Consider the following 13,877-nt stretch of genomic DNA (forward strand, 5'->3'; position numbering starts at 1 on the left):
AAAGATGTACATTATCCATTGAAGCAGCTAGCTCAAGCATGATCTCATATGAACAAGACTCTCTGTCAACTCTAGGCAAAACCATCTCATTCTCTTTTGATACAGTAGGGATTATGTTCAATGCAATCACATCACTTTCAAAACCATGTTTCTCCTCTTGCATGAAAACTTCATTTACATCATTAGTCAACCCATTAATACCAGTAGTAGTCAACCCTTGATCAGTTTTAACATTAGGGTTAGATAAAACTATATGTTCATTAGTATTACAAGCACCTTGAATTGAAGTTAAATGCTTAGCATTAGCACCTCCGTTAACTGTAGCCCGATCTTGTGAAACAACAATCACAGGCAAAACTCCATTGGAAACTTTATGAGCATCATCATGCTTCTCAACAACCTTGCAAACACTATATGAAAAAACCGTCTCATCAAAAATTACATGACGATATACAAATATTCGACCATTCTCATCCAAACATTTATAACCCTTATGAGATGAACTGTATCCAAGAACCACACATTGCTGAGAATGAAACTTCAACTTGTGCCTATTAAAAAGCCTAAGAAACGGAAAACAAGCACAACCAAACACCCTCAAAGCAGAATAATTAGATGATGTTCGATAAAGTATCTCAAAAGGAGACTTACCAGCTATAACATTAGTCGGTAATTGATTTATCAAATAAACAGCTGCTTTAAAAGCATGGCTCCAAAATTCCAGAGGTAAATTTACTTGAGCCAATAAAGTCAGTCTCATTTCAACCACATGCCTGTGTTTCCGCTCAGCCTTTCCATTATGTTCTGGAAGTGATGTGATTGCATTGAATAGAGTGCCTACTGTATTAAAAGAGAATGAGGTGATTTTGCCTAGAGTTGACAGAGTCTTGTTCACGTGAGGTCATGCCTGAGCTAGATGCTTCAATGGATAATGTATATGTTTCTAATTATACAAATCTTAATGTTTATCTTATGATTATTAGAAGTAAATGAGGGATTTGGAAACCAAAAATATTCCAGGTTATGAGCTCTGATACCATGTTAAGATATTCAAACAATTATTATGTAAACGCTCATAACAAAGAAAAGAAGAGAATAAAATCTTAGAATCATTTTATTATAAGGAAATTGACTCTCTTAAAGTCATACAAAGGGTGCTTATATACAAGGCTGAACAAACAACTCTAACCGTCTTTTTTACCAACTTTGTAAGCAACCCTATAACAAACTCTTAACAGATTCTTAACAAAATTCATGCACAACATTCTTAAACATTCACCCTACTTGACAACTCATAATAAACACATCAAAGACCTTCATTCTTCAACATTCACCCTACTTAATAACTTGTCAAATCCTTCATCATTCGTCAACTTCTTCAACAAAGACCTTCATTCTTCAACAAATTTTACTGTCTGCCACCTTTCTATGTACCCAACAATGCGTTCGTCTTCCTTGATGGATACTGATGTGTGTATACCCTCACCAATAGTCTTCGAGTGTTCAGTGATTTCACCATTTTCATTACATAGAATCTCGACTTCCTGGTCATGTATGATTATTCCTTGGTTTTCCTTGTTCTGGACATTTCCGGTCGTGATTGGTGCGTCAATTAGATTGTCCTCACTTTCCTCTATTCTTATTACAACTTTTCCTTTTTGTGTCTGTGCAATTTTGTTTGGGATGGTAGTTGAGGAATTCTTCATGTTCTTGTTATTCTCGATGTACGTCCTACTTTCTTTGTCTGCTTTCCTGGTATTATAAACTTGATTTTCTTCATTGCCTGTTTTTACGTTCTTAGCTGGTGTATTTTCATGGATATGATCTTTTAGTAGGATCTCCCTTGAGTCTTCCAAATCTTGGAGTACTGAAAATCTTGAGCTATATATATCGCTCCTCCTTGTTTCGGTTGTTGTGCGCTTTTCTAATTGAGTTTTTGTTCACCTAATTCTTGGAGCCATGACCATTCGGGGACCAAACTGATTATCATCCTTAGTGTTCTCTAATGATATGTTGTTTGCACTAGTTGTTTCATTGTTCTTTGATTGCTCTAGGGTATTCTCTTTATTGGTATCACATGACTCTTTCGTATGGCCATATACTCCATAGCTGAATCAAATCTGATGTAAACCTTCATATTCAAGTTTTTGGGTAAAGTCTCGATGCAAAGAAGAAGTGGTTTGTTAAGGTCAACTACCACTAGAAGTCTAAATCAACCTTGATGACTCTTTCTATGGTATTCGCAATCGTTCGAATAATGTCTTATTATAATATTTATAGGGAAGCCTTGTAAGCCACACCCATACTATTACTTAGAAAGGGTGTTTTTCCCACATGGAGAAACCTCGACTCCATAGTTGGACAGTGAGATAATTGCCATAGATCGTCCAGGGTCCCTCCGTAAGAACTTTGGTGTAATCTTCTCTTTTTTCAAATTTGACTAGGAAGTATTCATTGTCTAAGTCGATTAGGTTGAAGTTACCCAGGGGCGCCACAGTGCTTGAAATCCTATTTTCTTTCCAAGTAGATGAACAATTATCGTTTGGCTCATGTTGCACTCTATTTGTTCATGAACTCGTTCGAAAAATTGTATCTTCGGATATGAACCGGATTCATCAATAGTTACATCTCCTTCCTCAAGGATAATGTCAGTGTCTCTTATCAGTGGGTTTAGGGTATTGTTTTTACTAGTTCCATTGGTAACCATCGCTTCATACGATAATCTTTCCGCAGGGTTTACATCGACGCTAATATATATAGTTTTGTTATGCCCTTCCTCGGTGTCTTGCATGTTTGAGTCGTTTATTGGTTCCTTGGTGTTCGTCGATTCTTTGTAGCGCTCTTTAACTTTCTTTGTTTCTCTTTGGTCATCCTGGTTAGTTATCGAACTTAGTCCCTCAAGGGTGGAGATAAACGACAAATATCTTTCAGATTCCGATAACTTTCTAGGGTTTTGGCTTCCTTCTTTCATCGTATGTTTTTTTTCATTATAATTTTTTTTCTTATATAGTCCTTATATGATCGTTAGTAGTTAGTTTCGTGTATATGACTATAGAAAATGTCCTCATTATATGTTTAATTTACACCTATAATTGTAAATTGTTATTATAATTTAAATTTTTTCTATTTTAATAAAACTAACAACTTTTATTTGATTCAAGAAAAATATAAGTGTAATTTTTTTAAAAAATAACCAATACAAAATTATATAAACAATTTAAATAATAATTAAAAATTTATTATTAAAACATTCTCATAATTTTAATAACAATCTTTTAAATTAATGAAATATTAAACAAAAATAACCTATACATATACGAAAAATTCTCTTATATTTACCTCTATAGAGACTTCTCTTCTTGTTGCTCCTGCGTCTTTTAACATCATCATCATCACCATCACCGAAATGCTCAAGATCCCATCATTGGAAATGATCAGATCAACGGTCAAAATGCTGCCACAGCACTTGGTGTTGGCGTCGGTGTTTTCCCACTTCTTACAGCATCTCCATGTTTAGCTCCACAAAATATGGAAGATTCTGATTTACTGAATAACAATGGTCGTAACAAACTCGGTGGGATGCAGTTATGGCAGAATCAAAGCTCCCCTCATAATCTTTAAAAAAACCCCATCATCAGTTCTTGATAACACCATTTCTTCTTCCATGAATTTGATACGAACAAGTGGTGGCGGAGGTTCAAGTTCAAGCTCTCAGGGACAACGTGTCAAGATTGTGGGAACCAAGCCAAGAAAGACTCTACACAGAGGAGGTGTAGACCATTCTGTAGAAGTCGAGGCTTTGATTCCCCTACTCACGTGAAGAGCACGTGGGTACCTGCTGAGAACGCCAGCTGGTGCAGCCGCCGTTACTATTGGCGGTGCTGTCTCATCAGTTGATATGTTTGTGTCGCTCAGCCTTGGCGGCTGGAATAAGAAAATTAATTCAAGTTTTATTAAAATATCTAATTATAGAAATAATGTTACGGATTTCTGAACTAATCCCAATGTCATTCGATCTAAAACTGAATTTTAAGAGGAAGAAAAAACCATTTACGAAGCAAAGCCACCGCCAAGCAATAACCAGAATGGAATAGTATAAGATGTGTGCGCTCCAATTCCCGGTTCAAATGCAATCCGATATCGGGTCCGCTTTTCATATGGCCTTCTCGAGGTTCGGTTCTCTCAGTCCATTACGTAGGTCTGCCCTCTCTCTCCCACCTGTCCTTTCTTATTCCGCCGCCTCGTTCGCCCCGCTTTCAAGAGCTTTCTCTGCCACCGCTAGCGTTCGCGACAAGCCTTCCATTTGTACCGCCGACGAGCTCCACTATGTCTCCGCTCCCAATTCTGATTGGCGCCTTGCCCTCTGGCGCTATCATCCTCCTCCTCAGGTTTTTGGACTTATTTGATTTGATTTCAAAATTTTTATCGATTTTTTTGTTTGCTTTTGTTTAACTTAATCAATGGATGAAATGAAGTGATTATAAACAACACTTCTTTGTAGCAGGCTCCCCCGAGAAATCATCCCTTGTTATTGTTATCTGGAGTGGGGACTAACGCCATCGGATACGATCTTTCTCCTGAGGTAAATTATGTGTTTTTGTTTTGAAATTGTTGAATATGAATCTTATGGTTGGAATTACTGATAGCGTTGACATTATCTAGTTATGTTATCTAAAACCAGATTCTGATGAGCCCAAGAAGACGATTTAGATTATGATATTGTAGATTATCAGCTGCCAATATTGTAACTACATAGTATACCAAAACTTCTGTTCACCCCCTTTCAAAAAAAAAACACTTCTGTTCACCCTGGAGATAGCTACCAGGGATATTTCATAATTCCCAAGTCCAAGTTTGATCCAAGACCCTTGGTCAACACCATGAGCCATGCTTTTATGAAAAGCTGATAAATGATGGTTCAATCCATTAGGATCCTTTATGCCACCAACAGTTACGACTTGTTGACTTCTGTTAGAAAATATTTCATTTTATGTTGTCTTGGTTAGTCAACTAACTATATACTTATTGAAGAAATTGCATGAAAAAACTTCCTATTGTCATGACTATCTCACAGTTAAGAATGCCATTTATTTTACCATTTTCTGCATGCTTACATGAATACCTACACTCGTGGTGAAACAAACATTTTACCATTGTCCTGATAAATGCAATATGCATTGCAGTCTTCATTTGCGAGATACATGTCTGGCCAAGGATTTGAGACATGGATTCTTGAAGTTCGTGGTACAGGACTCAGTGTGCAGGGATCAAATTTCAAAGAAATCAAGGAAAATGCTGATGCAGTATCTGAGCTGATGGAAGCTGTTGCTAAGGGTGGAGTTTCCCCTATGCAGCAGCCAAATAATGTTTCTGGTTCATTTTCAGATTCAGATTTTGAGCTTTCTTTTCTTGGAGTAGATTCAATAGGGATCGCAACAGCATGGGATGAATCAAAATTAGTTTCGAAGTTGACAGAAATTTTGATGCGTTTGTCTGAGAGACTTTCTGGCTTTCTCAGTGATGGCCAATCAAGGCTCATCTCTGCTAAATTTTTTGATCAAACATCAAAACTTTTGGAAGGTTCTCAGTTGTCTGAACGCTTTGAGGAGGTGAGGGTGAAACTTTCCAACTCATTGGAAAAACAGCAAAACTCTGGTATTGCTAGCCAAATTAGAGATCTGAGTGAAAGGCTGGTAAATATTATTGAAGAAGGCCAACGATCTGTTTCAACTCAGTTTTTCGATATGCAAGAGCGGCTTTCATCAACAATAGAAGGTTTTCAGAAACAACTTGACTTGATTGTGAAGTATGATTGGGATTTTGATCACTATCTGGAGGAGGATGTTCCTGCTGCGGTGAGGTGACATTTTGCCATGAATCATTTTTGGGTAAAGTTCACAAATAGTCCCCCGACTATAAGGCGATGCTTTGTTGAGTCCCATATTATTAAAAGTTACAAAATGCTCACCTAACAATAAACATATTCCAAACTCTTCATTTTTCGTTAAAAAGTTGATAGTCGTCTGAGATGGACGTTAAGTGACTAGGATATGATAAAATCTGATCCCAAAACTGTTTTAGTTGCAATTTGTGGATCGAGTATTCATTTACATTATGTCGTCGAGTCAATGCTTGATCCCAAAGCTGTTTTAGTTGTAATTTGTGGATCGAGTATTCGTTTATATTATGTCGTCGAGTCAATGCTTGAAATATTAGGTCATTGAGCCAATGCTTGAAAGTAACGACGGTGCCTGTAGACATCATTAAAATATAGTTATAGTTTTATCATATCCCAATCAGTAGCGTCCAGCTCAGACGGTCGTCAAATTTTTAACGGAAAAAGACAAGTTTGTAGCATATGAATAGTCAAGTGACTATTTTGTAACTTTTAATAGTTGAGAGACTTAAGAAAGCAACGCCGTATAGTCTGGGGACCATTTGTGTACTTCAGCTATCAATTTTATTTTACTTTCTGAATTAGAATGTTATGGATCTAAAATTGTTATTTTGCATTTACATACTATTATGTCTACTGTCTATAGATTGAATTGACAATTTTCATTCATATAGATGGAATACATAAGAGCACAGACAAAGCCGAAGGATGGAAAACTACTTGCAGTTGGTCATTCAATGGGAGGCATATTGCTTTATGCTATGCTGTCACGGTGTGGTAAGATACCATCATTTGCAATTTATGCGACACTCCAATGATTTTCACCCGTCTATTCTAATGCAAGATTCATCCCTTAATTTATGTCACATTGTGTATACCCTTGTCTTATTCTAAGCTTTAAACTAACAATTCATCAACCCATAACCATAAAACTGCCTTAGGTAAACAATAATCAGTGCAGGAAACAAAATATATATTATCAATCACATTTTGAGCGTGACTTCAATTTTGTTTTGTTACTGCTGCTTTAAACTGTCCCTTTTTCAGTTTGTTGTCTTCTCATTTTCCAGCTATAAGTTTTCACTTAGTTAACTCTATAATACACTTTCTATATGTTTTAATTCCAATTTGTAATTGATTGGTTTGTTGTACACTATGTAATAACTAATGTGCTTCTTTTCATAGTTATCTTTTCTGTTGATAAAAGTTGTCACTGGTTATGTATTATACATCTTGTAAGGTTTTGAAAGAAGGGAACCTGAGCTTAAGGCTATTGTTACATTGGCATCATCACTTGATTACAAATGTTCAAATTCCGCACTCAAATTGCTCGTACCGCTTGTAAGTCAGTAAACCGATTTTGATTGCTATGTATGATAACAACCTGTTTAAAAGTTTGATAGAAATAGGTTTGTCGAGAAAGTAACATCATGGAACTTGGTATGCAGGCAGATCCTGCACAAGCTCTTAATTTACCTGTTGTTCCATTAGGAACCCTTTTGGCAGCTGCATATCCTCTATCATTTCGGCCTCCATGCGTCTTAGGTTGGCTAAATAATCTAATATCAGCAGAGGACATGATGCATCCTGAGTTGCTAAAAAAACTCATCTTAAACAGCTTCTGTAAGTACGGGTATATTTTTCTTCATACATCATGTGAAATATTACATCTGTTCTTATCAGAATTTAAAGCTCTCCCCTTTCTATGTAAACGAACATCTGTTGTTAATGAGTGTAATGGACACACAAAGTCAATAGACAGAAAACTGGGTTTCCAAATTTATAGTTCTCTGAAAGTGATCTCTATTGCTCTATTTTGGATGGTGACTGGCATAATGTCTTTCATGATTTCTAGGTACTATACCAGCTAAACTTCTTCTACAGCTCACGTCAGCTTTTCGAGAATGGGGGCTGTCTGATAGGACTGGTAAATTTTTCTTCAAGGATCATATACATAAAACCAATGTACCCGTCCTGGCTATTGCAGGAGATCGAGATCTAATCTGTCCACCAGAAGCTGTAGAAGGTAAGTTTAATGCACATAATCCAGCTCATCCTCTGGCTTTCGTACATGTTAATATGTTTTTATTCCTTGTCTTTTAAATCAGAAACTTGAAGCTTCTTCCTCATAATTTGGTTTCCTACAAAATATTCGGTGAACGTATGGGTCCACATTATGCTCATTATGATCTGGTGGGAGGACGAATGGTAAGCATTTCTAACAGAAAAAAGTATTGACTAACTGGCCATTTGATCGATATTTGACTGCTGTTTCAAAATTTGTTCAAACTGCAGGCAGTGGAGCAAGTTTACCCGTGTATAGTCCAGTTTCTCAGTCGATACGACGGTTGAACATAATGAAAGCTGCGCCGAGAAACATCACTGCAAAATATTTGGTGGAAGCAGCAGATGTTCATTTCCCGGGCAACGTTGGGTACCATTTGCTGGTAATCGTGGCAGTATGGAATATGCATTTATTTTGGCATGCAATGTAATGTAGTTCTGTCACAATCCTTTTGTAGGAGAATTTCATCGCATTGCATAGCATAGCTTAGAATTCTCCATTTTTTTTTCTGGGTTAAGGATTATCTAGTTTGCAGGTATGACTGACGCCTGCTATTTGAGAAAGGTCTTAATAGTGTTTTGTAGTGGCTCTGTTTTGCATGCCATGCCGGCTTTGTTGTTTGTGATTGAGTTATGCCGTTGATATTAGCTGGAATAGTGCCTGCCTTGTTGTATCCTACAGCTAGACTTTGTTAGAATTTTGTCCCCTCAACATTTATAAAATTATGTTGGATTTTTTTATAATTGGATCAAATTTACATAATGTATAAATATTGAGGATTATATTTTTTTTTGTTTTAAATTGTTCATTTTTGAAATTAACATAAGTTAGCTCTCCTTTTTAGAAATTGACATGAGCTAAATAACTGATTTAAAAGAATCGATATATTTAGGCTTAATATAAAAATAAATACTCAAATTATACATTTTTTTATTTAGGTACTTAAATTATTTTTCGGTCAATCTAGGTGTCTAACGTTATAAACTTTATCATTTTAAGTGTCTTGGACATAATGGCTATTAAAACGTTCTGTTACATGACGTGTTACATTTATAAAATTTAAAAAAAATATTTAAAATAAAAAACTTAAATTATATATTTTTTAAAAACCTTAAAATTTTCTCAAATCTTAAAAAAATTCAAAACTTTGAAAACGCTAATTTTAATACCTATGCTCACGCTGGTCGTCTCGTTTGCCGATGTTGTCGTCGGCCTAATCTCCACTAGAACCTCCACTTGAATACAAACTAAACTCGATAACCCATAACCTAGAAACCTAACATCCCCGACGATGAAAAAACAACATAAACCCTTAAATGACGGACCCCAAAATTTCGACTCCCATGCGATTTGATGGCGTGTTTGATGACAATCGACAAGAGATATGTTAAGGGTGGCAAAGGCGACAACGACTGTGGCCGACAATGGAGAAGGTGAGGTTAGGGTCAAGGATTTTATAGTTGATTAGGGATTTGAGTTTTTGTTGTTGTTGTAATTTTAAAGAAATTGGGATTTTTAATATAATAATATTAAATTTTTTATAAGTATTTTTTTTTAAATTACTCGAATATGACACGTGTCACTTAACAAACTCTTTTAACAACTGTTACAGTTGAGACACTTAAAATGGTAATGTTTATAACAATAGACACTTGGATTGATCGAAAAATATTTTATACAGCTAAATAGAAAAAAGGTATAATTTAGACCCTTATTTTTATATTAAACCATGTATTTAATTTCAAAATTAAAAATCTTACATGTTTGTTTTTACCTATATTTTAAACAATATATGTGATTGTTATTTAACCTAATATCTTGGTTTTACATGTACGTTTTTGTTCATGTAGAAGCTAAACTGTATTTGTTTTAAATTTTGAGTAATAAATGTCATTAAACTGCAACATTCCCTTTATACAGAGAAAGTTTGGATTCAAATAATGTAGAATTTTTAAGTTTTACAATTTTTTATATTATTGAATTAACTAAATTTAATGGGTGGGATTAAAATTTCTAAATTAAAATAATTTATTTAAAAAAATATATGTATAACATTGAACATTAGGTCAAAATATGTACCAAATTAAACATTTTATTAAATATAGGTATCATATTAGCCATTTTATTAAATACATGTACCAAATAAGACATCATCCCAGAATTTTAAATAGCGTTCGCGGTCACGTTTTCGATCGCATCGCGTTTATCACGGTTGTGTACATAACAGATGTCATTGCGGGTATCACAGTCGTGAATTTTTTAATTGTAGCACAACTTACCCTAAAATAACTAAATTAAATATAATTAAAATAAAATTGTAAAATTTAAATTGTAAAATTTATATTACCGAAATTAAGACTAAATTAAATAAAAATTAAAGTTTACATTTTAAAGTAGGGATTACATTATAAATTCTAAAAGTGGGAGGGATGTCAAATTAATATATCATTTAAAATTATATTCTAAATGATATTAAAAATAAATAAAGCAACCCCTCCCCTCCCCCGATTTCATTGTCTGAAAAAAAAAAAATCATGCTTTCACTCTCAACTTCCCCCTCCCCTACTCCTCCCTCGACCTTTTATTTTTTGAAACAAAGAAAAAATTATGGTTGGAAATTGAAATCACGGTTGGAATAACGCTTATAACGTCCCATGATCGACGCAATCCACCATTACTCCTTAAATTGTGGGCGCGACATACAACTTTGGTGTGAATTCATTACCTACCGTAAAAATCATGAAAATCGGTTTCGGATGGCGGCGCTACCGCAATATCACGGCCGCTATCACGTTTTCGGTCCGCAATTTGAATCCCTGATCATTCCAAAAGAAAATTGTCATACAAATGCCTTAATTTGTTGGAAATGTAGCTTCTTTGGTCACTTGAACTGATCAATGAAAGTTTTTTTCTGATAATCCTTCTCCAAAACTGTTGCAGAACTATTGCCAATGTTGCATGTTCAAAGGAGGTTCAACTAAGGGGGGCTGGAGTGAATTGGCAAACTATTTTACTCTGCAGGTTAACCATGCATGGCCCATGGCAACTATCAGCTTCCCACCAAGGACACACAACCGGAACAATATGCGAATTGCCGACAAGTCTCGACAGCGCCTTCTCGATCTCTTTCCCTCGAGAATCTTGGTGGTCGGTCGAGCTCGTAAACTGTTGGGTTCACCCCCATTCCGCACAACAGCCTCTTGGCAGCATGGCACATGCAGCAACTGCTCACGCCGAATATCACCACCGCGGCCAGCTGCACCACCCTTGCGCGCGTAATTATATTTATATATATAGTTACATTATATATATAATTACTCTGTTTACATCTAAAGGGTCAGAAAATATCCTTCAATATATATATACATGCCGACAAGATTTGAAAAATACTTTAATTTGCATTACCGAACAAAAAAATGCGGATAAACTGCTACTGCACAACTAAAGAACGATCATTACAATGAGAAAATTTGATACAAATCATCCAAAACAAACTCCAAACTTCACAGCAACTTATAAACATACAAACATTTTACACTCAAATCCATACACTCGAGCTCGTTGTAATATTCCAAAGCATTTAGCAGATGTGAACAAACACTAGTAGTTCACAAAAATTGGTTCTACCTTGTTGATGACAAATTAAGGTTATAAACATGAATTAACCACACAAAAGCAGGCAACCTGATCTTCTTCATCTTCCTAATAGGGTCCCGATTATGATCTCCTAACCATGTCGTATGTCCCTCGAAAAGTTGTTCGAGCAACTCCTCGATATCTTCCGGTTGATGCTTTATGTATTTCCCTGATTGTTTACTGTTATCAAAACATGACTGGAATCTCCCCGCAAATGCCCTGTATGCCGGAATCATCACTGATGATATCGACACTCTAAGCTACAATTTAAGCTGTCCGTCGCTTACCACCCAAGTGCTCTGTGTCTTGAGGATTTCGTCGAACAAGATGTTGAAGTTCTTGAACCTTTCTTTTAGTATAGGCTTTGACACTTTCCCATTAATTTGCACACCCTCATGGCTTATGGTCTGCAACACATTGCCCATGTTTCTCTTTGGTACATTTTATGGTAGCGCCTTAACTCCGATGTTCGTTTCCGAGACCAAGCTTGACCGATCATTTTGTGAATTTTGGTCGACTCCTTGATCTTCTGCAAGATGTATCTCCCGTTGTTCATTAAGAAAACGTATCACAACGACGGGCTCTTATAGAGCGTCGATTTCATCTCAATGTTGGCATCTGATAGATCCATGACCTTCATTAACTTTAATGCAAAAGGGGATGCCGGAAGGCACCTATCATCCTTTTCTGTGTAGTTCTCCGGAACTTTCTCCACGGCCAATCTCTCCGTTTCAGTGTTCTTTTGGAATACTTCATCTAATATGTCCTTATATTTACAAGCATACTTTAGATAATTCATTGTATAGCGAGTCAAGGGGTGAACAGCACCTCCGGTGACTGCGATTCTGCCTGCATTGTCACTCTTGATTGAATTCTCAAGCTGAGAGAAAATGCTCACTGCGGTTTCACCGATCTTACGTTGCACCAGAGATGTCTCAGACACGAGTTCCTTGGCTGACAAGTAATTGCCAATATCCAGATTTTTCAAATCACTCAATGCCTCGTATATATCTAAGAATTTGAATAGTTTCTCCGTGGAGTATTGTCAAGGCAACACCATAGCATTTGGAAAATTAAGAAGCCCTGTGGTCAAGGATGTCACGAGTTCGCTGAGCAATCTCTGAGCGGTTAAAGGATGCTTGGAAAATACCAAATTGCAGAGCTTGCATTCGCCCGAAATGAGATTGTTGATGCAATGTTTCATAACATTAATCCAATTACAGATCTCGACTTCAAGTGATTCCCAACTCATCCTTTCGGCATCGTCGACATTGACAGTCTCAAATGATAGCTTGCTCAACTCGGCATCCAGTGCTTTTAGCCTAAGACCACTATAAGCAATGCAACACTCTGCCTCGTACCCTGCAAAGATCATTGTGTTAGCGATTTTGTTCATGATAGCTATAGATTCAGCCGAAAGATACGGAAACTCTTCCTCCATTTTCGAGTCCCCCGCAATCCGTACTTATATCGGTGGTCTGTCGAGAATCATTGAGAAGAGCACGGAACTCATTTTTGCGCATGGTGGTGAACGGAGCCTGCTCGGTTGAAGCAAGAAGTTGCACCGGAATCAGATGGGAATTCTTCAAGCTTATTTATGAGAGAGTCGATTTACGAATTCGAAAAACGAGGCCTCTTCCACCATGTTTAGGCCAAACCTTGCCGAGGCTCCCTAAGTTCATAGACTGCAATCTGGCAATCAACAAGCTCCAAGAATTGGTCGATGCAGGTAAATTCATTGTCACCGGAAGCTAACCTTTCGATGAATTGATCAAGTTTAAAACTAGGGTCCGAGGAAGACTCATCAGGTTTTTTCTTCTCGTCCACACCGTCTGAAACGCTTTCGGTTTCACCGTTGTGGTTGTCGTCCATGGTGAGATTCAATAGCCAAGCCGAACAAGGCGTAATTATTCCATTATTTCATGTGTGTTGGAGAAGATGGACATTAAGGATGGGATTATGAACAAAAATTGGAAGAGAAAAGTATAACGTAAAAAACGGGAATTGGTGTTCGAAGTTTGTTGTTATTGGAAATATGTTTGGGCCTTTAACCGTTGGTTTATGGGAGGTAGTAGTTGCCCGTTGACCTCAGAAGCTTTCATTTTTGCCGGTGGTTTGTTCAGGTTTTGAACCGCTACTACACAAGTATGTAAATTTTCTAGGGTAAACTACAATTTTAGTATATCAACTATTACTTTTATTTCATTTTGGTCATTAAACTATTTTTTTTTCAAAATCATACCTAACATTTAGTTTAAGTTTCATTTTGGTATCTCACCA

The 13,877-nt window shown here is 36.4% G+C and overlaps 1 protein-coding gene and 1 pseudogene across 1 annotated transcript; one reads left to right on the forward strand and one right to left on the reverse strand.

Annotated features, from left to right (window-relative positions):
- The first annotated feature begins 4,116 nt into the window (after positions 1 to 4,116).
- Positions 4,117 to 11,240, forward strand: LOC120188436. The gene is made up of 9 exons (XM_039191882.1): positions 4,117 to 4,388; positions 4,505 to 4,582; positions 5,184 to 5,855; positions 6,571 to 6,673; positions 7,137 to 7,237; positions 7,345 to 7,519; positions 7,752 to 7,922; positions 8,192 to 8,343; positions 10,902 to 11,240. Exons 1-9 carry the CDS (start codon positions 4,128 to 4,130, stop codon positions 11,238 to 11,240), a joined length of 2,052 nt encoding a protein of 683 aa, XP_039047813.1. The 5' UTR covers positions 4,117 to 4,127.
- Positions 11,241 to 11,584: 344 nt separating this feature from the next.
- LOC120188437 lies at positions 11,585 to 13,469 on the reverse strand (annotated as a pseudogene).
- Positions 13,470 to 13,877: the final 408 nt, after the last annotated feature.

Source organism: Hibiscus syriacus, unplaced genomic scaffold, assembly GCF_006381635.1.
Source record: "Hibiscus syriacus cultivar Baekdansim isolate YM2019G1 unplaced genomic scaffold, ASM638163v2 tig00116944_pilon, whole genome shotgun sequence".
Taxonomy (NCBI): domain Eukaryota; kingdom Viridiplantae; phylum Streptophyta; class Magnoliopsida; order Malvales; family Malvaceae; genus Hibiscus; species Hibiscus syriacus.